General features: G+C 37.8%; 1 protein-coding gene across 4 annotated transcripts in view; it reads left to right on the forward strand.

Moving 5' to 3' along the window:
• Window positions 1–26,797, forward strand: part of EPHA6 (EPH receptor A6) — a 513,331-nt gene that overhangs the window by 106,421 nt on the left and 380,113 nt on the right. For all 4 annotated transcript variants that reach the window (XM_032187197.1, XM_032187216.1, XM_032187206.1 and 1 more), the window contains exon 3: window positions 19,670–20,333. In XM_032187197.1, the coding sequence (XP_032043088.1) occupies window positions 19,670–20,333 (664 nt within the window). The remainder of the gene's footprint in view (window positions 1–19,669; window positions 20,334–26,797) is intronic.

The raw sequence follows: 26,797 nt of genomic DNA on the forward strand, positions 1-26,797 counted from the left end.
CTGTATAATATTCTCTATATTTAAAGTAGGGGGAAAAAAAAAACACTAAATGCCATGAGCAGATTGATGAAAAGGTTACAAATGGAGGGGCTGCCTAGAATTGATGTCTTATTCCTCCTGTGATTTCCCTAACAAACTTCATTTGGGGTGGGGGAGCCAGTTTTGTCTATATTATCAAAGATTACTGGAGCTCTTTGTGTCTTTAAAGCATAATAGCCATTTCAACAATCTAATGTTGAAAGTAAGCAGAAAGTACCTTGAAAAAAAATAGAGCAAGCTCATGGGGTTTAGCATATATTAGATATTGCATGCAGTGCTATTGATTCGTGACATTTTATAGCATAATTGTTGGTATTTTTGTAGAGCATTTCAGCAGAACAGCAATTTTGAAGGCCAAATATTCTGTGGGAAAATATAAGTTAACAAGTTGCTGGGGAAAAAAGGCAAGAACCTGTATAATTTACTCATTGCTGTTTCCAGCAAAACTTTATTTGGCAGCAACGTTAAAAACAGCGTAGCTCTAAGTAGCTGCTACATCGTTCAGCCTGAAGTACCTGCTCGTTTCTACACAGCAAGGAAGGTCCTGTAAACAGTACAACCCCAAAGGAGAGTTTCTGCACCCAGAGGTTTTAAAATTACTTTTTATGTGGCTGCCAAAGAATAAAAGATATTTTGTGAACTCTGTAGGAGGAAAAAAAAAAGTACGGACAAAATGCATCAATGAGGACAAAAATAAAAACTTAAGTTCTTGATTTCAAAGATGCCAAATATGTGTTTCCAAAGCCAGTCTTTTTTTTTTGCTAATTTTTCTAGCTCTGTATTTAATCTTCCCAGCAGAGGCTCTGAATTGCCTGAGCTGACTGAAGAACTGTTGTTTTGCATACCAGAGTTCTTTATTTTAGTGTTACATTCACTACATTGATTCTTCTTACTCATCATCCTGGCCTTCCTGCACCTGCCAAAATCCCACAAACAGGACAATTGTTTGATTATAAGTGTTCAGTACCAATGTGCTGAGGTGGTAGTAGTTTGAAGAACACCCCTGTGTTGTTTTAAACTTCCTGTTAAGACTGACTTCAGGGGGGCACTGGGCTGGTGGGGGTCAGCATTGTTCCCTCAGATCCTCAGGATGGAGGCTGACCACGGGCAGGAAGCAACTGGAGAGGTAGGAGCTCGTACCCTGAAGGGCTTGTTAAATTGGATTTTTTTTCTAGATCTGCAGGTTGTGGTCAAGGGTCCACTTACAATGCTGGTGGCATTTATACTTACATGCAGAGGCAGCTTTCATGGAAGACTACCATGGCAGATTTCATGGGAGGCTTTAAGTTGTGCCCAGCAGCCTCAACACCAGTGGATGGAGCCAGGGATTTGCTCACAGAAAGTTTCTCATTGACAGGCATATTGCCTTGTTCCTGGGCATACTGTGACTGTTAATGTGAATGTTTCTGTGGAAAACTGTTAGGGAGGTAGAGCTGGATTTTCTGGAAGGGTCAGGAAGCTATAACACTGGGCAGAAAAATTGAAGAGCCTGGCTGTGTGATTCATTAGAAAACTGTCTTTTTGGTTATCTGATCTGTCCATGTTGATAAGGTTAGAGACTGTATGTATAGTTATCCTGTGTAACACTGACTTCATGAAACATGAAAAAAATGTGAAAAAGAAAGGGTAGGGAGCTCATGGTAGCTGACTGTATAACTTCTTGATACTCTGGCAGCAAAGATAGCATGCCAAGCTGCTGTACCACTACCACACCTTTCTCTGTTGTGCTGTTACAGTTTACTGTAAATCATTGCTGAGATAACTAAAAATAACTTTCTGTCATAAAGTGTAATTAAAGAGGAGCAGCCTGTATTTTGAAGTATCTTGGCTTGTGCAACAGTCCCTGTCACAGCCCTTTTTTCAGCCCAAAACAACTGAACTGCTGTGAACTGCAGAACAGTGGCAGGAACAAGTGTCCCAAGTTGTTGGTATGGTAGGGGTAGAAACAGGATTTGAAAGTCTTGGTCACAAGCAATATGTCATTAAATAGTAGTTGGAAGATAGTTCCAAGGACAACCTTCAGAACATAACTTGGAAGAAATTTAAGTAGCAGGAAGTAGAGTTGGTGGACACCCAGAATGAGAGAGAACACTTGGGAAGTATGGAGTAGCTCTGAGCCCTCAGATACTATGAAGTGTCAAAGGGATGGCATTATTGACATACTATGTACTTACGAGCTCTTGAGTTGACATAAATCTTCACACTTCCTAGTCCCAGTGTGAACTTTCTGTAGAGTAGTGTGGTTTTCTTCTTGCTGGGACAACATATGGATGAAAACTAAATTTGGTCTTTATGGTAAATAGCTTATTCTGTTGAGCAGAAGATGCTGAAGTGACTTTCACCTGAAATTTTTCAGTGTCTTTCTTCCATTTCAAAATCACAGGTCCAAATACCCTTTTTGCATATACAAAGGGTATGTAAGAATACACGTGAAGAACAAAAGATTATGAAATCTGCAAAAAATAGGGTACCTCTATCAGATTTTAAAGAAATGATCTGTATAAGGTCAGATATAGAAATCCCATTTCATTCTTTTCTAGAAAGAGAACAAATTAGACTATGATCTTGAAAAGTGTAATGCATCTACATATATTTATTATGTTTTTTCCTACCTTGAGGCTTTACTATAAGTGCTTTTTTCGATTTAAGTACTGCAAATGTCAGTTTTGCATGTAATATTCCATGTCATTGTCTGTCTTCTGTTTTGATTAATCTACCAGTTTTGTAGCTGCTATACTAAGAACAAGTTTTCTGTTAGTTCAGAGAATGACCAGTACAGCAGCTAAGTACAAAAATACTGACAACTGCGTTGCTCTTTCATCTTACAGCCAATTCACTCTTCTTACCTGCAACAACTATAAAGGTGAACTTTAGAGTACTTAGCTTACCTGAACTGTCTGAATAACCAGATAATTAGTTTCTGAAAACTAGTGTGATTATTTTCATATAGCTCATTAGAAAACAGACACAAATACATACACATGTACACTTGTTATTTTAATATACCTGCTTCAAGAGATGGCTGAGAACTTGTGAAGGAATTGCAGGTCAATAGTCTATGCAAATCAGTTTGTGTAAACAGTTTTCCTTTTGACCATCCTCCATCTCAGGTTTGTGCAGAAGAGCAGTATGCTACATCTCACACAAGTATAGTAGTAGGTAGTACCACGTAGTTTCTAGTTGGGAACTGCCTGGTCAGCACTTTCAGGTTTACCTGAATGTAAACTGAGAACATAATGTCCCAGTAAAAAGTTGACAAGGGCTAGGGAGAAGTTTTGCTGTGTTTTGGAAGGGGAGAGTAGGGGCAATGATTTGAACTTAAGCACACCACGCTCTAGGCGAGTACTTACTTTCAGAGAAGGTACTAAGACTATGATTAGTAGATGATATCGTCCAGAATGTTTTGTGCACAAATTTTTGGAACTCCCCTATATATACAAGTCTCCTGAATCTGACAAAATATATATAAAAAAAAAAGGAATCAGTCTCAAGATTTATGCCTTATCAGAATGCCTAAGAGTGTTGTATTGAAGATGGGGTATAGAAGAATGATGCAATTCATGTGAGTGTGTATATATACAGTATGCAGTAAAAATAACTTATCCATTTTATACAAATTTGACAGAAACATCCTATTTCAATTAATCATACCCTATTACTGTCTGTCTACTCCTGTCTACGTGGTTGTGACTGACAAAGAGAGAAATGTGCTGAGGAATGACACTGTGATTGTCAGTGTCTGGGGTTATATGCTTCTTTTCTACCTCTTCTGGATTGTCTGCATGTCTGCATTCTCAGTCTCAGTCCCTTGCTCCTTTACGTGGGGAGACCTGGTGTTCCCTGCTAGCTGCTTCACTTGTAAAAAGCTTCCATTTTTTTCCTCCCCAAATAATCAGGGTTTGTGGAGAGACATGTGTTGTCCCAAATGCAGAAAGGTCAAAGAGTTGATGAAGTTTAAAAAAAATAAAAATAAAAAAGCTGTTAGGTCATATCTGTAAGAAGAGAGAATTGCTGCTTTTGATTTTTTTGCACCGTCACTAGTTGCAAATTCAGCTTTCCAGTGTGATCATATGCTAATAAGTCACTTTTGTAAGGAAACTGGAAGCCTTATGTAGTTATTCTGCAATCACAAGAAGTATTCAATAATGAATGAACATCAGAGAACTAATAAACGATTATCATAGTCATTTGATGTAATAGTTTATATACTCAACAGTATGATAGATTTATCACAGAATGTTAGGGATTGGAAGGAACCTTGAAAGATCATCTAGACCTAGAATAGATTATCTTTCTTTTAAATATAAACTATGAGGCAGACTTGCATTCTAAGAGCCTCTATTTAGCTCTGCTACCAGGAGCCAGAGTTGTAGAAACTTTCTGAAAACCACCTCCTAGATTAAATACTATGCTAGGAGACCGGCTGCATCATATAGTGTAGTGGACATATTAATTGCTGTGGTCTGTAGGATACTTCTTGGAGTGAGAGAGAGAGGAATAGGAAGATACAAACTGAAAGTTTGTACTCCCTTTTCCTGGATTTTTGGTTCTTGTGGAACCTCTTCTACAGCACGGAATTTCTCTGTGGTTCATGACGCCTGAAACTGAGTTGAGCTGCTTTCATCCCCTTGCCACTATGAATACTCATCCTTTTACACTCTAGAAAACTGGAAGCTCTGATAAAAGCATAATTTAAGTAACAAAAATCACAATATTTTGTGGGTTTTATAGCAAAAAAAAAAAAAAAAAGCTTAATCCAATGAAAACATTTTGAGTAACATTCTATAAAATTATCTGCTTTTTGGTGTGCATGTGTTCAATGACCAGATAAGACAGTCATGGAATATCTTAAATGGTGTGAAGACCTCCGCTGATGTAGAAGTTCTAAATAAAAATCTAATCTTCCTAGTGCCCTTCCTTCATAAAACTGAAAACCAACACACATGCATGAAAACAGATGCCAAAAATCTGTTCCTTCTTTTTGCTGCTCAGAAATTGCATGCATAAATGAGTCTTATTTTTGCATTGAAAGGACATCATGTGGGCAGGCAATATAAGAAGTAGGTACATTGGGTTAATATCTCAACAATTGTGTTCAAGTAGTATGGTCATGTGGGAGAGACGGTTGTGACAACTGAAGGCAGTTCATGGTGGGGGGAAGGGAGGAGCATGCCAGCAAGTGTGATTTTTCTTTTGGTGAATGATAAAATGAACCTGCAATCTAACTTGATCTGCAGCTGATGGTCCCTGAATGCCCATAGTTGTCATGAATTGTCATTAGCATGTGGATGCTCTGCATGGCTGCATATCAGCTTATCTACAGTGGGGTCCAAATATGTCTCTAGGTTTCTGTCAGGTGAAGTAAGTGTCCTTGTACTTAAGGAAGCCAGTTGCTGCTATTGCAATTGCAAAATCTGGAAAATGCAAAGATTATTGTAGGTCATGACAGAAGAACTAACTTTTAACACAATGCTATCAATATACTTTAAAAAAATCTCCTAAGATTAAAAGCAAATGAGCATGTCATGTTTAAATATCTTTGCCATAAATAGTGTACTTTTGAGCCACATAGTTTTCATCTTAAGCTTAGTATCCTTTGTAAAACATGTTCTTGAACTCAAGCACTCAAATTTTCACAGAACTAAGAGTTGTAGTAGTTCATAAATTTCTTGATTTTTTTTTTTTTATTTTGAGGTTGAGGAAAATTTGCATTGCTACTTTTTTTTTTTTTTTTTTACTATCTTCTGTCTTTGTCTTGTCTTCAGCTTTATAGATTCCTTTGAATTTTGTACTGGATAGACAAGACACTTGGTACCCAGCATGTGGTCATGAAGACGTCTGGGGAGGGATGGCAATGTAGTCACATGATGTTGACTTTTATCAACATGAACTTGTGCAGGACAGCTACGAGGTGTTTTTTTAAATTAAGCCCTACTTTTATTTTGGTGTGCAATGTAACTGCGGAAAAGACTTAGCAGTTGAAGACTGTGACAGTTAATGTTGCAGCTAGAAAGGAGCTGTCTTTATAGGACTGTAAGTCTGGAGAAGCTTCAAAATCTTTGCCATAAGAGTGCAGTGAAGATGCTTTCATTAGCCATCATATTCAGTGGCAGTAAAGCATTTGATATGGTGGAATACTACTACATTTTATTTTTTTACTTCTATGTTCAACCAATCCCTTCAAACAGATAAGACGAATTATGTTTATGCCTCCATCAATCAGTGACAAATGGTTTCCTTGAAACTGCAGCCAACTTTCTCAGGACATGCTCCTAACACAGAATGCCCTGTGAGTGATGTCTCATCTTACAAACAAGGCTCTTTTGGACAACCAAAGTTTGTTAGTTGTATCTTAAGGTGAATTATTTATTCTTCTAAGAAAACAATGCTTACTGAACTAACAATAGAGCAATAGAAGATAGAGATTTATCTTGCACTGTATTTTTTTTTTTCCCTTCAGAAACTGGAACTACAGACTTCTGAGAAAATAATTACTGAACACCTCTACGTATCACAGGGAGTTACTCATTAAACTTCTAGCTGTTCCCTAAATTGGATGAACCTAAAGAGATTGCAAACCCATGTAAGCAGATAGACTGATCTACTCTATCAAATATATAGACGTGAACAAATCAGTACTTAGTACCTACCCATGTCATTCAAAGTTGTGCATACAACAAAGAATAGATGGGTTCTATTTTACGCAGTTTATGAATAAAGCTACATGAAATTTTACTGTAAATAAACCAAGATACAGTAGAATGTTTCTCTTTCAGTAACTTTGCCACAAATTGATTTACAAAATATCTTTGGTTTTTATCTAATTAAAAACTTGGGCAATGAGGATGGTGGAGGCTGAAAAAGCACATTCATTATTCAGTATAATAGCTAATATCTCTTACTCAGACATACCAGGAGAACAGACCACTGTGTAGGGAAGAAGAAATGGCAGAGCATAGAATCATAGAATATCCTGAGTTGGAAGGGACCCTTAAGGATCATCAAGTCCAACTCTTGACACCGCACAGGTCTACCCAAAAGTTCAGACCATGTGACTAAGTGCACAGTCCAATCTCTTCTTAAATTCAGACAGGCTCGGTGCAGTGACCACTTCCCTGGGGAGCCTGTTCCAGTGTGCAACCACCCTCTCTGTGAAGAACCCCCTCCTGAATGTCAGATTGCTCTGACATTGGACTTGACTCCAGTTATTTTTTCTTATGCTGGTTTATATATACAGCATGATAAGAGCTTGATGCTTCTTCCTTTTGTCAACTCAGACATTGGATGAGCACCAGGGCAGGGTAGCAGGTTTTTTTCCTCCAGTAATTTAAAATTAGTATGGTTGAGGTTAGGCTCCCACAGGAGACAGTACTATACAAGCTCTCAGTAAATATGCAATTATTTGGGAAACATGAGCAAACTGATTTGCTGGAAGACATTGGTGATTGTTTTATCTTCTTTTACCCTTTTCTTCTGTTTCTGCTTTGGAATTCACAGACTACATGGCTGAGGCTGGTATGCTCATCTGAGAATCTGTTACTCATATTGCAGGCTCCTGAATTTCATTTCACATATTTGTTTCTAAACATACTCTGGAGGCCAGGTTAAACACATTTCCAAGCTCTAATGGAAGTTAGTCTGCAGAATTTCTGTGCTCCAGAGTGCTTTGACTGGGAAAACATCTGAAGCTGTAATGCGTGTATCTAGAATTTGTGAATAAACTTAGGAACTGAAAGCAAATAGATTGTGCTGCTTAGGTTATTCAGCTTACTACCCTTCTAGTAATTAGTTTTCCAGCTCACCTCTCAGATCTTACTTCGAGAACTTCTGGGTTCAGTTAAACAGTAGGATATAATGCCACTCCTTCTGGCATTCACTTGAGTGTATCAACATAATCCCTTGCAAGCCAAGTAATAGCAAGTTAACTATGCCTATAATAATTCTTCCATCTCTAATTGTGGTCGTTCCCCTTTTGATACTGACTTTTGCAAATGGATAAGCAGCTTGGAAATAAAATGAAGTAATAAATTATGTTATTTACATAGTGATAACATGTTAATGTGATGATGATCACACAAAGTAATCAACGAAAGATGAACATCTTCAGTTGTTCATCAGCAGTTTGGTAGTAGGTGTTTCAGCCTGCCACATGCCGTGGGAGCAGGCTCGGTTTCACATGGCAGCACAATAGTTGGAGGGGAATGACGGGCAGTTCTGAAGGAGCCTGTCAGCAATGTGCTTGAAGGAATATTGTTGTGCTGCAGTGAAGTTTAAGTGCTATTGCTTCAGTTTGTGCAGGTGAGCATGGTGTCAGATAAAAGGCATCCACACCGAAACAGCAAGCTCTTTATTACTATAACTTGCAGCGTATGCTGGTAAAAATCAGTGATCTGTCACTTTACCTTCCTCTAATTATCTTTAGTTTTGCTTCTTTAGTTTTATGTCTTAGTTTGAATTAATGTGTTAGTGTTTGTAAGGCTTTTCATCTATGGACTGCTTTATATAGCTGATTTGTGTAATTATTATTCTTAATTGTTTCCGTTTGGTATAGTTTTAATTGAAACCACTAATTGACTAGTACTAATTCAATAAGAAGCAGAAATGGCAGGACTTTAAATTTTTTTCAAAGCTCTAGTGGCTTCCCTGAAGAATCAGGGAAAGATGGGAAGGAGCAATGGTTAGATATTCTTAAAGGTTTTACTTCATCCATATTAACCCCATTGATTGCTTGCTAATTGCAGTAATTTAAATGTGCCAATGCCCGTGTAGCAATAGACTCTGAGATCAGTCAGATTTCACTGGGAAAGCTTAAGTATTTGTGCAGTTTTTGTCGTTGGAACTGAAATGCTTTCTTTGAGTTATTATTTAGGAGATAAAAATGGTAAACTCTGAGTTACGCTCTGGTTTCTGTGGGCACATAGCCAGGACTATTGTTTTGCTGTGATTCCATAGTATTTAATTAAAGCTCTGTTTCTTGAAGAGGTGAAGGCAAAAGAGGATCTCTCCAGTGCTGAAGGAGAATTTCAAATACTAAATTGAAGGTTCAAAGCCTGGATACTAAGTAAAAGGGAAGTAATATTTGAAACTCTATGCATTTAACTCACCTTTGTGATCTGATGCACTACATTATTTTGTAAGGTGTTGGCTGGTTAAAAAAAAAAAAGTCATTTAAGTAGTAGTACTGCATGCTTTAAATCATGAGCAGGCAAGGTCAGTCTCAGACTAAGGACTTGATCTTTTTGCACCAAGTGTCTCTCCCTGCCCTGACAGTGTTCTGGCTTTTTAGGTGGCCAAAACAATGTGAGGGGCTGAGGCCCATGGGAAGCAGGGATATGGCAGGAGAGGAGGCTGAAGACCAGCTCCAGAACCATGAGGCTTGTTGGGTCGAATTTGGTACAGTACAGACATGGCTGCACTAAGCTGGTTATAAATGGTGAAGATTAACAGGAAACTTCTGAATTCGTACAAGTCTCTGAACTAGAGACACCGTAAATGTAGAAATAATGTTTTTCTGTAAAGGTCCCTTCCACTCTGTTTTTTTTCTGTTCTTAGTTAATCCTGCAAGTCTAAGTCAGACACATGAGGATTGCCAGCTTCTTGTTCTCATTAGCCTGCCAGCATCAGCATTGTTCATCATTTTGTTTCAGCACAAGACCTGTTTTTCCTGGCAGCATCCTTGATAATTGTCTTATGATCAGTTGAATCCAGCTCTCTTCTAGTATCAGGTACCTGTAAACCATCATTACGTGTACATATTCTTAGCTTTCTGACCTCTGTTTTACAAAAGAAATGGCACAGGACCCAAAGATGGCACACAAGCAGATTTTGAAGGGCATACTGCTGGGCTGAGAGCTAAGATGCACAGTATCTGGAGAAGGAGCTGACTTTCTACTCTCACTTTCCATTCAATTCTGAATACAGTGGGAGTGTTGCATTACATAACAGATGGAATAGCAGTGTTGCATTCCAGAGGCATAACGATGCCTCTGGAAAGGTGATCAGCAGCACTTTCACCACAGTATTGTGGCATCTCTTACCTCCTGCTGAGGCTTTACTACCATCTCTCATTTAAAAAGAAAATTACAGTCTGGCATGCTATCCTTGCATATCTTTGATGCAAGTCATTGAGTCTTTATAGTTCATAACATGTTTAGGAAAACAAAGGTATTGTTCCAGAGTACTGAGGAGAATGACATTTTATAAGCTAGTGTTCGGCTTCAATTATGCATTGGTTTGCTATGAACAGTCTCTGTGTATGTGTACCAACTTTTTTTCATTTTCCTATATCACCTTTTTCCAATACTGCTTTGCCTTCCTATGGTCTAAAATGGAAAAGAACGTGTATTATTACTTCAGACTTACGTTTAATGCTCTCTCTGTGGTATACAAACAGCAGAAACATTACTCCATGGCTATATTTTTCCTTGATGCATTATGACACTGCTTAGATGCTGGTCACATGGATTTACTGCCTCAGTAGTTTGAGCACCTATCCAATAAGGTACTTTCAAATGTAATTATGTTTCTTGGAGTTTGATCTTTTCTAGTATATGTGTAATGGATCACAATCAGGATGTGTGACTCCCTTTACCTTCTGAAAGGCTCACAATATTTTTTACAGAGCTCAACCAGCGCTGTCTTATTTTATCATCTTATCCCAATGTTCCTACATTGGCTAATCCACAAGTGGCAGACGATTGAATTTCTGTCTGAAGGTTGTCTCACTTGGATTCCAAGGCTCATCTACAAAATCTCACCGAATTTCAGTCTCATTTGCCTGAAGAAAACGTTTATGTACACCATAGTAACTTCCAGAGTGGAGGAAGGCTGAATCATTTGGAGAAGCTCATACTTGCACTTGTTCTAGTACTTAATGCTTCGTGTAAATAACAGGGAGGTGACTTGCTATTTGGGGTTTAACATTTTGAGTGCATTAACAGCTTTCTGCATTATCATGGCTACTTCAGCCATAGAACAAATGTTCTGCAGTCCAAGACCTATTAATGTTTGTATTTTGAGAACCAAAACAGGCTAAATAATCTGCCACTTTCCATCCTATATTCTTGTTTAACTTTTTTTTTTTTAATTCAGGTTTTGCTCTTCTCTTCCAATTACACTTAACTTCTACAGTTTTTGAGAGGTTTGCCACTGACTGTGATAGGTGTCTATATGCTGCTGCCCATGTAGAAAACTGTTGTCATCCTTTCCCCTAAACCTGTGTCACAGTTGTAGTTATGGCTCTACAGAGCTAACCTAACATGTCTGTGTGCATTCCTTAAGAGACTTTAAATTGGCATGGTTTAAATGTAAGACTTGGCTGAGGTGATCAGCTTTGGCAGACTGAAGGTGTTTCCTGTCCTGAGGCTGCCCCAGGGCACAGGGGTCGGTCCCATCATGTGGCTAGGCTGCCATCACACGACAGTAGGCAGGGCCAGCAGTGGCATTTGCCCCAGCCACTGGAGTCACAGTGTGGCATCTGGCACAGAGGGTGGGCTGCAGGGAGGTGGGGTTCTGCTGGCTCTGCCAGGAAGCAGTGGTGTCACAGCCCACCCGGAGGACATGGCTTCTTTGAGATCTGCACCCAGCACAACTGAGGCAGCTCCCCAGACAGAGCCCAGGTAGGAAAGTGCTGCTACTCAGGTGTTGAGCTGTGGGGTGTGCCCTGCTTTTATGGTGGTACAGGAGCACCTGTGGGAGGTGTGCCTGTGTGGAGGAGCTCCTCCACCTAGTGACAGAGCTCCAGTAGCAGGTGAGGGAGGTGGAGTTATTAGCCTAGAGAAAAGGAGGCTCAGGGGAGACCTTATCACCCTCAACAACTACCTCAAAGGTAGCTGTGGCATGGGGTTTGGTCTATCATTCTGAGCAACAGCCGATAGAACAAGAGAAAATGGCCTCAAGTTGCACCAGGGCAGGTTCAGATTGGATATTGGGAAAAGTTCCTTCACTGAAAAGGTTGTGAAGCATTGGAAGCTGCCCAGAGAAGTGGTGGAGTCACCGTCCCTGGAGGTATTCAAAAGACACGTGGATATGGTGCTTAGGGATGTGGTTTAGTTAGTGATAGACTTGGCAGTGCTGGGTTAACGGTTGGACTTGATGGTCTTTTCCAACCTAAATGATTAAGTAGTTCAATTGCTCTTCTGTTTTGCTAGCTATACAAACTTGGGGGTAAATGCATGGATAACAGAGGCTGTCTGCTTTTTTTTTTTTCTCTACAGTAAACTTGTTGGTTTCCATAATGTTCTTTAAACTTGCTGTTTCCATTGTAATCTTTTAGCTGTGAACTGTACTCTAAAATGTTTATTTTCTAAACACATTAAGAGATTTTTTTCTGAAATTCTGTTATGTAGTATAGCTGTTTCTGCTTGAATGTCACTACAGCAGCTAGGAGTTTAAATCTGCGTTTGTAGATGGCAGTCAGCAACTTTGCATGCCAAGTGCAGGTCCTCTCTTTTGCTTTCTAGCTTAGACCTCTCTGAACCCATTTCTATGGAGATCATCTCACTGGAGACAGCGTAAGGGAATTCTAAAAACTTTTAAAACTCTCTTTATTTTCATGATTCGACTTGTTTCCATGAAAATAGGATCAAAAAGATTGTCAGCAACTAACAGTTGAAAGTGAGAATTCACTTGTAGATTTTTGCAGACTCTCAGACTGCAAATATCAATGCCCAGGACAAGTAATAAAATCTTCCATTAAATGACCATAATAGGAAAAATTAAAAAAAAAAAAAAAAAAAGGGAAAAAAAATGCCATTTCCTTTTTCTTTTCCCCTTTGGATATAATAAGTGCTTACCGAAATGATTTTGGTTACAGAAGTTACCTGTACATGTAACTTTCTTCAGACTGCTGCTATCTGAAGAAACAGTTTTATATAATGAATGTAGTCCATACTTATTAGGGATTTGACCTGTTCCAAATGGACATCTGTGTGGGATTTATGTCAGAAAGCCACATTATTTCTTTTCAGGTTTGCTGTGTCTTCAAATGCAAGCCTCCATTTTTGTGTAAGAAGTAACTGACAGTTACATTTCTGAATTACCTAGTTCTGATACCTTCAAGACCTCTTTAGCATGACCCTTATGTGTGTTGTTCCTTGATTTAGAAAGGAAAACTTTCTTCTGTTGCCAGATATGTAATACAATTTATGACCTTTGAGGACTTGCCTTTGTGTATGTATTCCTAGTCAATTGCAGGGTGGCTGAAATCAACAAGTTTTCTTCCTGAATCCATTACTGCGTGTTGTTTTCAGGCACTGCTTTTTCCTTCAGTTCTCCCCCGAATGCAAGGCTAAAATTTATCCATATGTATTTTGCTCAACATCAAAGGATTTGTATAAAATATTTTACCCAGAGGTCCTATTATGTACTTAAGTACATATATCTGAATATGCTGCATGCCACAACCTTCCTTGCTAGGGAATGAGCTAAGATACACTGGTTAGTCATTTGTAAGCAAAGAACACTTGTTTTTGAAAGAATTGTCCTTAGAGTAAAAAGGTTAATGAGAAAGGTGAGGGAACTTTCTAGCCTGGGAAGCAAAATGTGTGGAACTCCTAAGGTCAGATGGTCTCTTCCATTCCTTACCTTACTGAGTAAGGGCTTGGGCCTGAGTAACTGGTGTCCATGCATTTTTCTTTGAATACAGTAAAATGTGCTGTGCAGTATACTAAAACTGCCATCCTAGATTACATAGCTACTGCTGGGATCAGTGCCTGAATAACTCTTATCTGAGATTAAGAACTCACTATTAATTCATCAGTCTGTGACAGCTTGTGGGAGAAGTGTCTTCCAGTACATGTGAAGTTACCTAGATATCAGTCCATGTAAAATAGACGTCTTCATCTGCTTGATGCAACTATTCCTATTAATTGGAAAAGCTTCTTACTGTGGAGCTTGATATAAACAAATCTACTGCTTTGTATGGCTAGTACCGGGTAAATCATGCCAATGTTCAGTTGAACATGTCTTAAATAGCGCACTCTGTCTGTGATAATGCCTCGCTTAAAGAGGCCAACAGTGGTTTAAAGATAATAGTCAAGATTCAGACACAATTGAAATAACCCTCACGTCTTCAGGGAAGTTATGACTACTTCCATCACACTGAAACTAGTCTGCTATGTTTATTTTTTTTTGTACAATGCTATAATTAAAACACTTTCTTATGAAAAACTAATGCTTAAAACTGCATTTCACATATTGAATGTTAGTCTGTTTTTGGTAATGTTCATGGTTCTTACAGCCTTTAGTATAACCTACTAACTTCTAATAAACACCTCTTGCAGATTTCTAAATATAAGTGTAGTATTTGATTTTTTGCAAAGCTGTAGTATTTAGCTTAAGAAAAATAAATAAAGGGGGAACACTTTTGAAACCAAATGTCAGTATTATAGCTAGAACAAGACTGAAGTTATATCATTTGCTTTTTATGGTGTTCTCTGTACAGCTGTTGAATATTAGTGAAGTTCTAAAAGGAAATAGATTGTAAAGTAGTTCATAGAGATACGAAAACAGTTGAGATTTTCATCTAACTCAAGTCTTAGCGTGGTCTGTAGCCTTATCTCATACCTTGTACTTGAAAAAATGTAAATTACTTGTCATATTCTCTCCTGATCTTCAGATTCCATGTTCATCTGTTTCAGTGATGTTTACTCCTGCTTTATGCCACAAGTGAAAGTAAAATAGAATCTCCTATCAGTTTCACTGCTGGTTACAATGTTAAAATAGAATTTTGAAATCTTTTTTTTTCCAAATTTTTTTTCTCCACTCCTTCATTGGAAGTCCTGGAACTTCACCAGTACAAACTAACTTTCTCCTGCTACTGTTTCCATCAGTAGTATCAGGTTTGTCTCATTTGAAAGATGAAAAATGCACTGAAAAATCTCACAAGTATGCAGTACACTGGGATGCCAAGAGACTCAATTTGAAGGTAGTCTCTGCTGTCATCTTGTCTAAATGCCGCAGCTTCTGCCACCTCTCATGCATGTCAAGTTAAGTGTTCTGGGAGGAGCTACAACATTATAGTGTTGACATTGCCAATAAGATAATTCTGTTTGTTTTTAACGTTTAGGAGAAGAGTAATTTTACACAACTTAAAGCATAAAATGGTTTGGGTTGGAAGGGTCCCTTAAGGATCATCCAGTTCTAAACCCCCTGCCATGGGTAGGGACACTTCCCACTAGACCAGGTTGCTCAAAGTCCCATCCAGCCTGGCCTTGAACACCTCCAGTGGGGCATCCACAGCTTCTCTGGGCAACCTGTGCCAGTGAATAATTTCTTCCTAATATGTAAATCTGTCTTTTAGTTCCCCTTGTCCAATGACTACACTCCCTGGTAAAGAGTCTCTCTCTTATCTTTCCTGTAGGCCCACTATGTTTACACAAAACAATGCACCACCACAAAAGAGTGCATATTTGGTAAACTGTTCAGCATCTTTGTTGCACTGAATTTCATTTTTTTTAATATTTCTTGGCTGTCGTGGTGGGGGAGGAATACTCCTCTAAAAAATTAAAAGCGGATTGCATTTCACCAAAGGAAGAATGTGGCCTTGTCAGAGATTATCACAGATTGAGTTCTGTCTGACTTCTGATGTTGATGTTTTGGGGTGGTAGAACTTGCCTCATTTGCAGTTAATATCAGAATAGTAATTAAGATTATGCACCAACAAGCTCACAGTTGTATTTATAAGCATAATTTATGCAATACATTTCAGTACAGTGGTTAGGTAGAAACATTAGATGTTAAAATTTTTTGAAAATACATTTTTTGGATGATTATTGTTCAGTATTTTTGCAAATGCTTTTTAAATATTTTTCTTGCCTAATGCATCAATTCTCACAAATTGGAAATTGTCAGTAGCACAGCTCAGAGCACAGTGGAAAGGCACAGGCATGGAATGTGTAAAATCTGCTATGAATAAACTGAAGCACTGCCCATGTTTGAACCCCTCTTGTTTTAGTCTTTGATACCTGTTATTGAAATGCTGAACCTTTTGCTTTCTTACACAAGTAGTAGATTTATATTATTAACAATATGGCTAGCAGCAAACTTTGGGGCTTTAATTTTTAAGTTCAACTCAAAGTATTGATTCGAAGTGAATATATAAATTTCTGAAGGAAATATTTATTAGTATAGAAAAGATCAGAACATGTGTCTGAGAGCGTTGTTCACATATTTTATTAGTTCCTAGTTCCTAATTTCATATTAGGGGAGCATATTTTGTGATTTTCTTCTGTAATATTCTTAAGAGACAGTAGTATATTACGGCTTTTTTTGCTTTAATCTAGTTTATTCCAGTTCTGAGGACTGCTCTCAATTTTAAAAACTGTTGTCATCCTACCTATTATATTTTTATTCTGATTATTAATTTTGTTAGAGATCTCTCTGAAGCCTGTTACGCATTCTCCTTTTAATGTGGTTTGATATACGAATTCAGAAAACTTATTACACTTTTCAAAACATCTGCATTGTGGTTATATTTGTATACTGCTTAAACTTATAGGATGTGTTTTATCTATGGAGAAAAAGGTGCTATGCCCTTTTCTTATTTAACAGATATGGTAGCATGATAGGGATCGACAACTGAGACACCCTTCTATTTCTCTTTTAAAGAACCTCTACTGGCAAGATTTGAAGGCTTGGAGCTATGTATTTTAATTAAACACTTTTCTTTTCTAAATCCTCCATGGCTGTGGAATCTTGAATTAATTCAAGCTGTGTGTATTCGTGCTTGGCAAAAGGGAAGAGACCTGGCCCATCAGAGTGTGGAAGTCCCCTTTTCCTTTCTGAAAGCCAAGATCTACTTGAGATATTGTGTACTGCTTGCTGCAGGGTATATTTTAATCATATTTCAAAATCCCAAATTGGGAGCAGTGGTACACAGACAAGCAGTGTGATAACTAGTCCTCTATGACACAACTTTGACCAAATCTGATTTTTTTTCCTGATGTTGCCATAAATGATGAAGTAGTGGCTTTGTCCTTCCTGCATGTGTGCCAAACCCAGAGGTCAAAAACCTTTGGCAATGTAAAAATGCCATGAGAGGTAGCAGAACATTTGCCAACCATTGGCTATTGTCTGGTTATTGTATAAAAGTATGTGTTTTTTTTTTTTTTTTTTTTTTTTTTTTTTTTAAGATAACCTAGTCTGAAGGTCCTATTACTCTTGCTGCAATTGGGAGATGTAATTCTAAAAGTGGTTGCCCATAAATAGTTTGACTTACCCTACCCTCTAGGCTGGATATCAGGAAAAGGTTTTTCACCAAGAGGGTGGTCAGGCACTGGGACAAGCTCTCCAGGGCAGTGGTCACAGCACCAAGCCTGCTGGAGTTCAAGTGTTTGAACAACGCTCTCAGACGTGTGTTCTGATCTTTTCTTTTGGTTGGTCCTTTGAGAACCCAGGAGTTGGACTCAGTGATCCTTGTGGGTCCCTTCCAACTCAGATATTCTGTGACTCAATTTTTCTGGGTAGTTCCTAGATACATGCTCAAGTGATGAGGTATCCCACTCCTGATCACATCTGGCTCCACTTGGAATTCCTTTTTCCACTTCGAATTTCAGGCCAGTGGAGCTACAGGTTTGGGGATTTTTTTCTGCTACTTTTGCCACTATGGATCAGTTCACTCTTACAGGAAGTGTACTTCCCTGCCTCCTTTATTTTTTTTTCTGTTTACAGGAAGATTGTGTGAAAGGTCTTGGAGTTGGGCACAAGCTCCCCCACTTCTGTATAGAAACCTTACTTGTTTTTGGAACTTAGTTGGCCTCACATACTAGTTTTCTACATATTTATATGGGATTTTTCCTCTATTAATATTCATGTAGGCCTTGAATCATCTGATTGGGATTTTGCTGAAAATGAATACTTGACTCTGAATACCTTCCTCTTCCACAGAAAAAGATGAACAAATAATTGTTCTTTTCACCATGTTTCTAAATGGTACCTTTTTGTTCCTTTATTTTTATTGTTATTTATTACTTTGCTCTAAAAATTTTAAACTTAACTTATACTTCCCGTATTTTCTCAATCTAGTAGACCAAAGGCCAACCATTACCTTCTTTGTAATGTTGAACTGGGTAGACACTAAAAGTTCTACTGCTTAAGTAGTTGAAATGCATCTTCAGAAATCTAGCTTTAAAGAAAAATTATGTATTGATACTGTGCATATTACAAGAAAAGAATTTGTAGGGTGGAGTTATTACTGCGCTATAGTATTTGAATTCATGTTTGAATGATGATGTGTAAGGTCCTTATCTTGCTATTGTACTCACAATTGCATGTTACGGGTAATTTGAACATGTGCTTTAATATGTTTTGTATGTATATCTCTATATACCTAATATAAAATTTTAAAATACCATACTGTGATTTAACCAAAATAACTGTAAAGATGAGAAAGTTTGGTCAGGTTTTCAATTCCTGTTTTCTCAATTTTAACCTCATGTTTCTTTTTAGTAGGCAAGTAATCTTAAATGTCTATTCATAACTGCTGCATTCCAAGTATGCTAAATCATGAACATGCATAGTGTGTATTTTGATGTTTTATAGTATTACATTATCATAGTCTGGCGTTTTAAGTGATTTTCATCAATAAGACAAAACCCCATTCATTATATTGGTTTACATCTAGAATGCCATAAGAGAACAGTATGTCCAAAAGGCCACACCAAAACTTCTGGTGGGACAATATTTCTGGACACAGAACTATGACTTTTGCTGTCTTTCCATAAGAAGACACTCATGTTTTATGGTATATTGTTGGTGTGGAAAGTTGACTCAATTTTGTTGAAAGTATTTTGGGGTTGTTGGTAATCCTTTATGGTAGCATATTATGTATTGAATTAGGCATTCAATAATCCTTTCATGTGTAGCACATGAATGGCTTTTCATAGATGTGTTTTTGATTTCTGAGTTCTTTAATCTACATTGATGTAACTTAAAAATTAAAAATAAATAAATAAATAAATTTCCTACTCTAGCTCCTAATTGTAAGGAAGAGAATTTGTAAGGGTAAAGAGATGTGATACCTGTAGCAGATTTATTTTCTTATAAAAAGAAATGAGCGTAATACAGAGCCTATGGGCCAGAAAAGTAACATGTGTCTGTACAATTTGCTGCATCTACAGAGTGTAAGCAGGACATGTGCCTCAGACCCATCAAATTGGAATGGCTGCATTCCAGCTGCTGACCGCTGCAGGCACTTGGCCTGTGAAGTGCCCCTGAGCAATGGAAATTGCTTGGAGGACTGCTGGAGAGCCAGTCTGTGAGCTCGCCAAATGGGACCGTTCTGGCAATTTTTTCAGCATAGGGAATTGAATCAGATGCCCGGGAATATTTTCAGGTGTATTGAATTTACCAGTGGAACCATGGCCAGTGTCTTCTATTGAAGCCATGTTGATTAGAGACTTTCTACAGTAATAAGCTTCTAATAATTAATAGCTTCTGAAAACTGACATACTCTTTCGTGGTTGGTATCTGCTTCTAAACTACTGTTTTTCCTCTAGTCTTTAGGTAAATTAGTCTTTAAGTAAATAATTATTTTTAACTATGCCATAAATGCATGCACATCTGTGTGTGTAGATTCTCTGTATATGCATAATTTTTATCTTGGTTTTCTCACAATCTGATTTCTTTTCAGTGGGATGCCATAACTGAAATGGATGAACACAATCGTCCCATTCATACATACCAAGTATGTAATGTGATGGAACCAAACCAAAACAACTGGCTGCGAACAAACTGGATCTCCCGTGATGCTGCACAAAAAATTTATGTGGAAATGAAGTTTACCCTGAGGGACTGCAACAGTATTCCGTGGGTACTGGGAACCTGCAAGGAAACTTTTAATCTCTACTACATGGAATCAGATGAATCTCATGGATTAAAATTCAAGCCAAACCAGTACACTAAAATTGATACTATTGCAGCTGATGAGAGCTTTACCCAAATGGACTTGGGTGACCGCATTCTTAAACTCAACACAGAAGTTCGTGAAGTTGGGCCAATAAACAAGAAAGGATTTTATCTTGCTTTTCAAGACATTGGGGCGTGCATTGCTTTGGTCTCAGTCCGTGTTTATTACAAAAAGTGCCCTTTCACAGTCCGTAACTTGGCCATGTTCCCTGATACTATTCCAAGGGTTGATTCTTCCTCTTTGGTGGAAGTGCGGGGCTCCTGTGTGAAGAGCGCTGAGGAACGTGATACTCCAAAATTGTATTGTGGAGCAGACGGGGATTGGCTTGTGCCTCTTGGACGGTGTATCTGCAGTGTAGGATATGAAGAACTCGATGGTTCCTGCCATGGTAAGAAAACAATGCTTGATTAAACATAGTCTTAAGATATTATATGAACAGTAAATAGCCCGTTGTGTCTGGGAAATACTGCATCACATTTTCAAGGAATGCCTCTTATGCAGAAATAAGCAATGTCGTTTAAAATCATTATACTATGGTTTCAAAGAAAATGTTTAGTTACTAAAGGTGATTTTCATTTTGTTGAAGATTGGTTTTTGTTGAATTGTGTAGATTCCTACAGAGTAAATGTTTATAGGCCTGTTGGTCACCTTGACTTCTTTTATAATTAGTGAACATTCTTCTAATCTATTTTAGATGTGTATTTCAGGATGAGATAAGCAGTGGTGGAAGTGTTTCCTCTTTGTTCTTAGAAAAGGAAACTTAGTCACCTAATTCAGACTTGGGTCTTTGCTGTAGGTGCATGAAGATGAAGTATTCACCTGAAGAGATGATGCTGTCATCCATGCTTTGGTGGGTTTTAATGCTTCCATGCGTAATGTGTTCTAGAAAATCTGTAACTGAGTTCAGTTGGAGAAGTTTGAGTCCCTATTCAGAATTAAAGCAAAAAAAGTTCAAATTGTGTTATCACCTTATGTCATGCTATGTGTCTAATACTGGTGTTTCCCAAAAACTAAGGTAAGAATACAGTAAGCAAAACTGCTGATGAAGTGTCAATACATCGGAGTGAGTTGCTGAATGCTGTTTTGCCTCCTTCTTGTATCTTAAGAGCTCCGTCTTAAAATAACTGTACTTGATCTCCCTTTGAAACTTTCACAGAGACCTCTGTGTGTGCTGGTGTGTGTAGAACAACATAGCACTGCACCTTGTTGTATGACAGAGCTAAGGATGTTTCAAATCAAGGCAGCTAACTGAAAATGGCTACAAGGGGGAATGTATCTTTCCTTATCAGCCTCTTCCATATGTAGGTAGGACAGAGGACACATACAGGACAAAAAAGTATGTCTTTTGCAGAATCCAGGTGCTGTTATGCTTCATTAAGCCCCTTCTCTGCCCCTCTTGAAAGACTGGTTATGTTTGTCAGACTTTGATAATTGGGCTTCATGCGCAAATGGGAAAATTCAGATTACTTCTGTTTATAAAGTGAATTTCTAAAACTTTGAGTCTAGTACTGTGCTTGAATATACCCCAAGCCTGTGACCTTGCATGGATTCAATTTGAGACTGACATCTATGGAGAATGTGTGTTGAGACTTACTTTCCACCTGCCATGCCTTCAGAATAGGTGATACTTAGTGCTTGGGTAATACTTAATCATAAAAGGCATGCATTTTTTTCATACAATGGAGTTTTGTGGTAGTTGGTTGTTTTGTCAGCTTCAGAAACAGTGTACTAAAGAACACATGTACTTTTCATCATTTTTCTACCTTTCATGAGTTTCACATAGACTTTTTTAAAAAGATACTCTTACTCTTCACTGTTGCAATGAATTGTAGAGAGCCGTAATAGCCATTGAGATATTAATCTGCTTTGGTTTAATTTTGTGTTGTAGCAAAAAGGGGAAAAAAAAAAGAGGTCTGTGTCTATAAATTATGCAAGTGAGATTTCTGTTGCCTAAATATTCTGCTCAAGAGCTACTCAGATTTAAGTAAGCTGTGCAGTGACCTTGAGATATATATGTAGAATATTAAAAGCATGCTATACAATGCAATCAGAGAATGAAATCTGCTTACTGTTTGTTGTCTAATTCTGCTGCTGTTAATTATCAAAATATACTCATCACAAAGTTTTGACAGTGCCATTACCGGAAAGAAATATAATTTTCTACAAAAGGTCAAAAGGTCCCTCTCTTAATGGGATAAGGATTTTCTTCGAGACATTAATACTTGATGAATTTCTGTCCATTATGCGAGTCATACTCTAGAACTGTACAGGAGCAATAAAACCAGCAACCAAAGCCCACATAAAATGTCAGGAAACCATTCTGCTGTGCATGGACTCCACTTATTTATTCAGTTGACCGTACAATCTGCTACTGAACAGGTACCTATTAAATTAAATGGAACATTTAGATGAGTATTCACATATTCTTACCTTCTTGCCCCAAGAGCAACATCTAACTATTTTAGATGATCATAATCTATTAGAGCTTCTGTATACATTTTGAAACCATTTCCATAGGTGTCTAAGATTTTCCTTTCAGTTATATTCAATGTATATTAATATTAGTGCTACTTTTTCTGACAGTTTCTCAACATTTGTTTGTTTTATTTCTTGGTGAATTTAACTTCACTAATGCCCACTCTCTAGGGTTTTGCTTAAGCAGTGACTTAGAGTTTCTGTCAAGATGGCTGTGTTTCCCTTTGTGCCAAAGCTTGTAGCAGAGATGTGTGCTTGGGTGGCTGCGGATGCATTTTTGTGAGTTTTTGAGTACTGTGAACTAAGATCACCAGCTAAGCTGACAGCAGGCTTCCAGACAGCCTTAGCAATTTTGAGAGCCTTGCTTCTAGGCTGAGGCAAGGATCGGAAGTTTGGAGCTAAAAAGATTTGTCACCAATCAATAAATCCTGAACCAACTTGTTCTTAATCATTACATCTTAAAGCACTTAAATGATGCTACCTTTCTGTGGAAAGATTGTGAAACATACACTTGCCTTGTTTTCATAGAAACATAAAGGTAAAAAAAACACCTATGCATCTATTTATTGATACAATATATTTTATACAATCATGTATTTTTGGTTCCCTTTCCACCCTACATGCCCTCCAAATCCAAACCTGAACCCTCTTATCCCTTCCATTCCACCATTACAAGTCTGAACATGGGAAGGGAAGCACTGGATGCTGTTCTCTGTGTATCTCAATAGGCATCCCAATACCGGATGTATTGGAAATAGAGGAGAAAGTTACTAGAGTAGAACTAATCTAAACTGATTGCCATTGTTTTTCTCCTGTGTGACAGTAACTTTAAAGATAATGTTATATTATTTTGGAATGTCTTCTGGCAAGTAGTTGGGTGGTGGGCAGCATGCAGGCTAATACCTGAATATTTTTCCTACCTCCAAATGGAGTCAAACTTTCAGTTACACACTAGTGCACGGTTCAGTGAGGAATAGTAAGTTTTTGATTATGAGTATGGCTTATCTATCACAAATCTTAAAAAGTACATCTCTATATTCAGGAATTACTATATCGCATTACTACTACAGTTATAAATGAGTTGGTTTTATATGCATCTCTCTTTGTCTGTGAAACTATCAGTATTGCTGATCCATTGTTTGCTTTAGAAGTGTAGTTTCAGAGTGACGGTGTCTGGAAAAGAACTGACAACTGGATTAAAATATCTGTTTTTATTAAATGTCTACTTGAATGCATCTAGAACAGTTCAGAGGGATGTTGATAGAGATTTTTTTATTGATTTGGGCACTATCTTGCTTTAGTGAAGTCAATGGAAAAAGTCTTATTGACTGCAAGATGCTCATGGTTATTCATGTATCGTGCATGTTTCTTAATGGCGTAGCCTGGAGGGGAAAAAAGCCATCTTCTCTGAACTGGTTCTTGATTCATTACATGTTAATAAATGTGTAGGAACCAATAATTTGGCATTGCTAATCACAAACATCTTGAGTATGAAACATTTGCTTTGCTAGATCATTGGTACCAGCCCCAGTAACAAGTGAGTTAGTCATAGCATAAAAGGAAGAGATGCTGCATAGGAGATTAGATGCATGAGATGCTAAACATCAGTTAAAAGTAGCCAGTTCAATGCAGTACCTTTTCTGAATTTCAGTTTAAGACAGAGGTCATCTTGGACTTAACAAATGCATAATATATGCAGGCCGTATGTTCATGAAAATTGTAGAATGGTTTGGGTTGGAAAGGACTGTTAGAGATCATCTGTTTCCAAACCCCTGCCATGGGCAGGGATGCCATCTGCTTTTTGCATTTAAAAAGAAAAGCAGTGAGGAACAAAGGGTTACTTTTATTATTGTGAGCTAAGGAAAAAGAAAATCAGTGTCGTCTTTATAAAGTAGTGAGAGTGGATTTGACAGGTATCTGCAATGTAAAAAGGATAACTGGATGTTTTAAACAGTACAAACATGTGGCTCTTACACTTAAGATAGTTTTAATGAAATAGGTTTTGTGACACTTCTTAAAACCTAAGTGAGTCTCTGCAAAGTTAGTTCTGTTATGCCTATTTGAGTTCTGGTTATATTAGTTGTCATATAAACTTGACAGTTTAGAGAACTGAACTCTTCTCTTAAGTATGATGTACTAATAATTGGCTGATTGCTAATTGAAGCTTGATTTTATTTTTTTAATGATTGACTAAAAAGTATCTGAATTAATCAAGGTTAGCAATTAATTCAACTACACACAGCAAATACTAACTATTATACAGCCTTAACATTTATTTTAGACCAACCAAATGCAATACAGAAGTGTGTTTTAACTTAAAGTAGACTTTTCTTGAGGAGTATTCTCAGGAGCTGTCGTCCCTTAACACCTCCCCTTCCCCCCCCAGTAACGTAGCATTGTTGAGGCAACTTTTAAAATGTGTTGTAACAGGCATTGACAGACTAAATTAAATTAAAACAAATAAAAAGAGAAACAGAAACATGATTGAGTTATTTGAACTTTAGTTGCCCGAACAACACTTCCTAGGGATACTAATGCATGAAAATATTTTGAGTTCGATTAAATGAACCAACACTTCTGTTATTCATTACTCAAAATTGTGGTAGTGTTTCTGTGTTAGGGTTTGTCTTGGCAGCCTGTCTTCAGTCTTTTTGTCTGATTCAATTAGAAAGTATTTTCACTTTGTAAATACAAACTTACCCTTCTCATCATTTGAGAGCTGATAGTGTGACTCCCTGGTTAGTACAATACTTGCCAGTAATAAAGATACTTTACAAACCCTAGTGAGCTATGGTATGGAAACGTGGCAACTGCTTTGTGACAGTTCATTAAAACCACACAAGCTCATGATGTGGTTGTGCTTCAGTTAGCTATCTGCTGGCATAAAAAAAGCAAAATGCACCTGCAGTGGAATGGCAAACTTCCTGATAGTTGCAGAGATATGATATTGAATTGGGTTCTTTTTTTGTTTGCTTTTTTCCTCTGGAGTATTTATTTACTTTTGTGATCCATTTTTCTTTGCCAGCCCTTAGGCACTGAAGAAAAGTGTGTAAAGGAAAACCACAGAAAATCTTGGATTACAAAAAAAGTGGCTAAATTAAATCTAAATTTTTTTTTTAAGAGAGAACCCTTCCATAGCAGTAGTCAGAGTCCCTCCTGCAGCAGAAGTGGGACACTGTCCACTCCAGCGCAATAGAACATTGCACAATAAAGGGTGCAGTTAGCTGCAGGCTGTTCTGGATAGCCAAAGGTGAGCATTTGTGATGATCTACTGACTATTCTTTGTTGTCACTGCAGAAGGTCCTGGGACTACTTACAGCTAGGTGGTTGCATTAGCTGATACTGCATGTCTGCTAGACTGCCACAGGTGATTCTCCTGCAGATGTAACTTGCTTCAAGTCTTGAGTACCCTTACCTTTTAAAATACAAGGGGGACAAATAGGGATGTTGATAATGCAAGCCTATGAGTTCAACAACAACAACAAAAAAAACTAACTGAAACCTAATTTCCTTCTGAAAATGAAGCCTTGCAAGTGAAACCTCAAAGTGAGCCCACACCCAAGGTAAAAGATGACCATCGCTGCAGTCTGTAGGTACTGCAGCAGGGTGCAGAAAGCCAGTGGCAATTTGTGAAGGACCAAGAGGAGAGGTGGGTGGGAGCATGGATGGCACTGGTGATGTGAAGAAGGTCAGAATGAGTGATCAGGCATAGTGATGTGTGCAACAGCATTGACTCCATGGTTATTCTTCAGTATCCTTTTGTTTCTGAAGCACCAAGACATGATGTGTTCTGCGTAGCAGATGTCCCCAGTGACATCACAAAGTAGGGGGGGATGAGGAGGTTGCCACATTCACCACATTCTCCCCCATTCTAGAGTGACTTATTGCAGTATTTTACATTAATTCTCCAGAAGATACCAATGCAGAACTTTTTGTTTTTTAATAGTCTCTGTGATTTACTGTGCAATTCCAAAACTAAGTAGTTGCATTATTTTTTTAAAGCGAACAGCCATATCATTTATTGGAATTTATAGCAAATTCCTGAATATGCAAGTGCTCTGGAAGAGGTTCACATATTTTTTTTCTACACTTAGAAATGGTGGGTTACTTTACGTAATTCATGTGAGTCTGAAAAACTGTAGACTTCACTGTTTTCAATGAAAGTGCTTTAGACCTTTGATTATTAGCGCAGAGGTTGGGGGGGAACACGCTGTCTTGCCTATATTAGGCTACAAAGTATATGGGAATGCTCATTACATACTTTAACTTGAATTCTAAATGTGAATAAAATGTCATTGCCGATGGAAATTTTGAAGTACAGTTTTTAGGTTGAATTACTAAAGGATTTTTTTAGTATAAATCCTATAACATTTATGA

The sequence above is a fragment of the Aythya fuligula genome, chromosome 1, assembly GCF_009819795.1.
Source record: "Aythya fuligula isolate bAytFul2 chromosome 1, bAytFul2.pri, whole genome shotgun sequence".
Classification (NCBI taxonomy): domain Eukaryota; kingdom Metazoa; phylum Chordata; class Aves; order Anseriformes; family Anatidae; genus Aythya; species Aythya fuligula.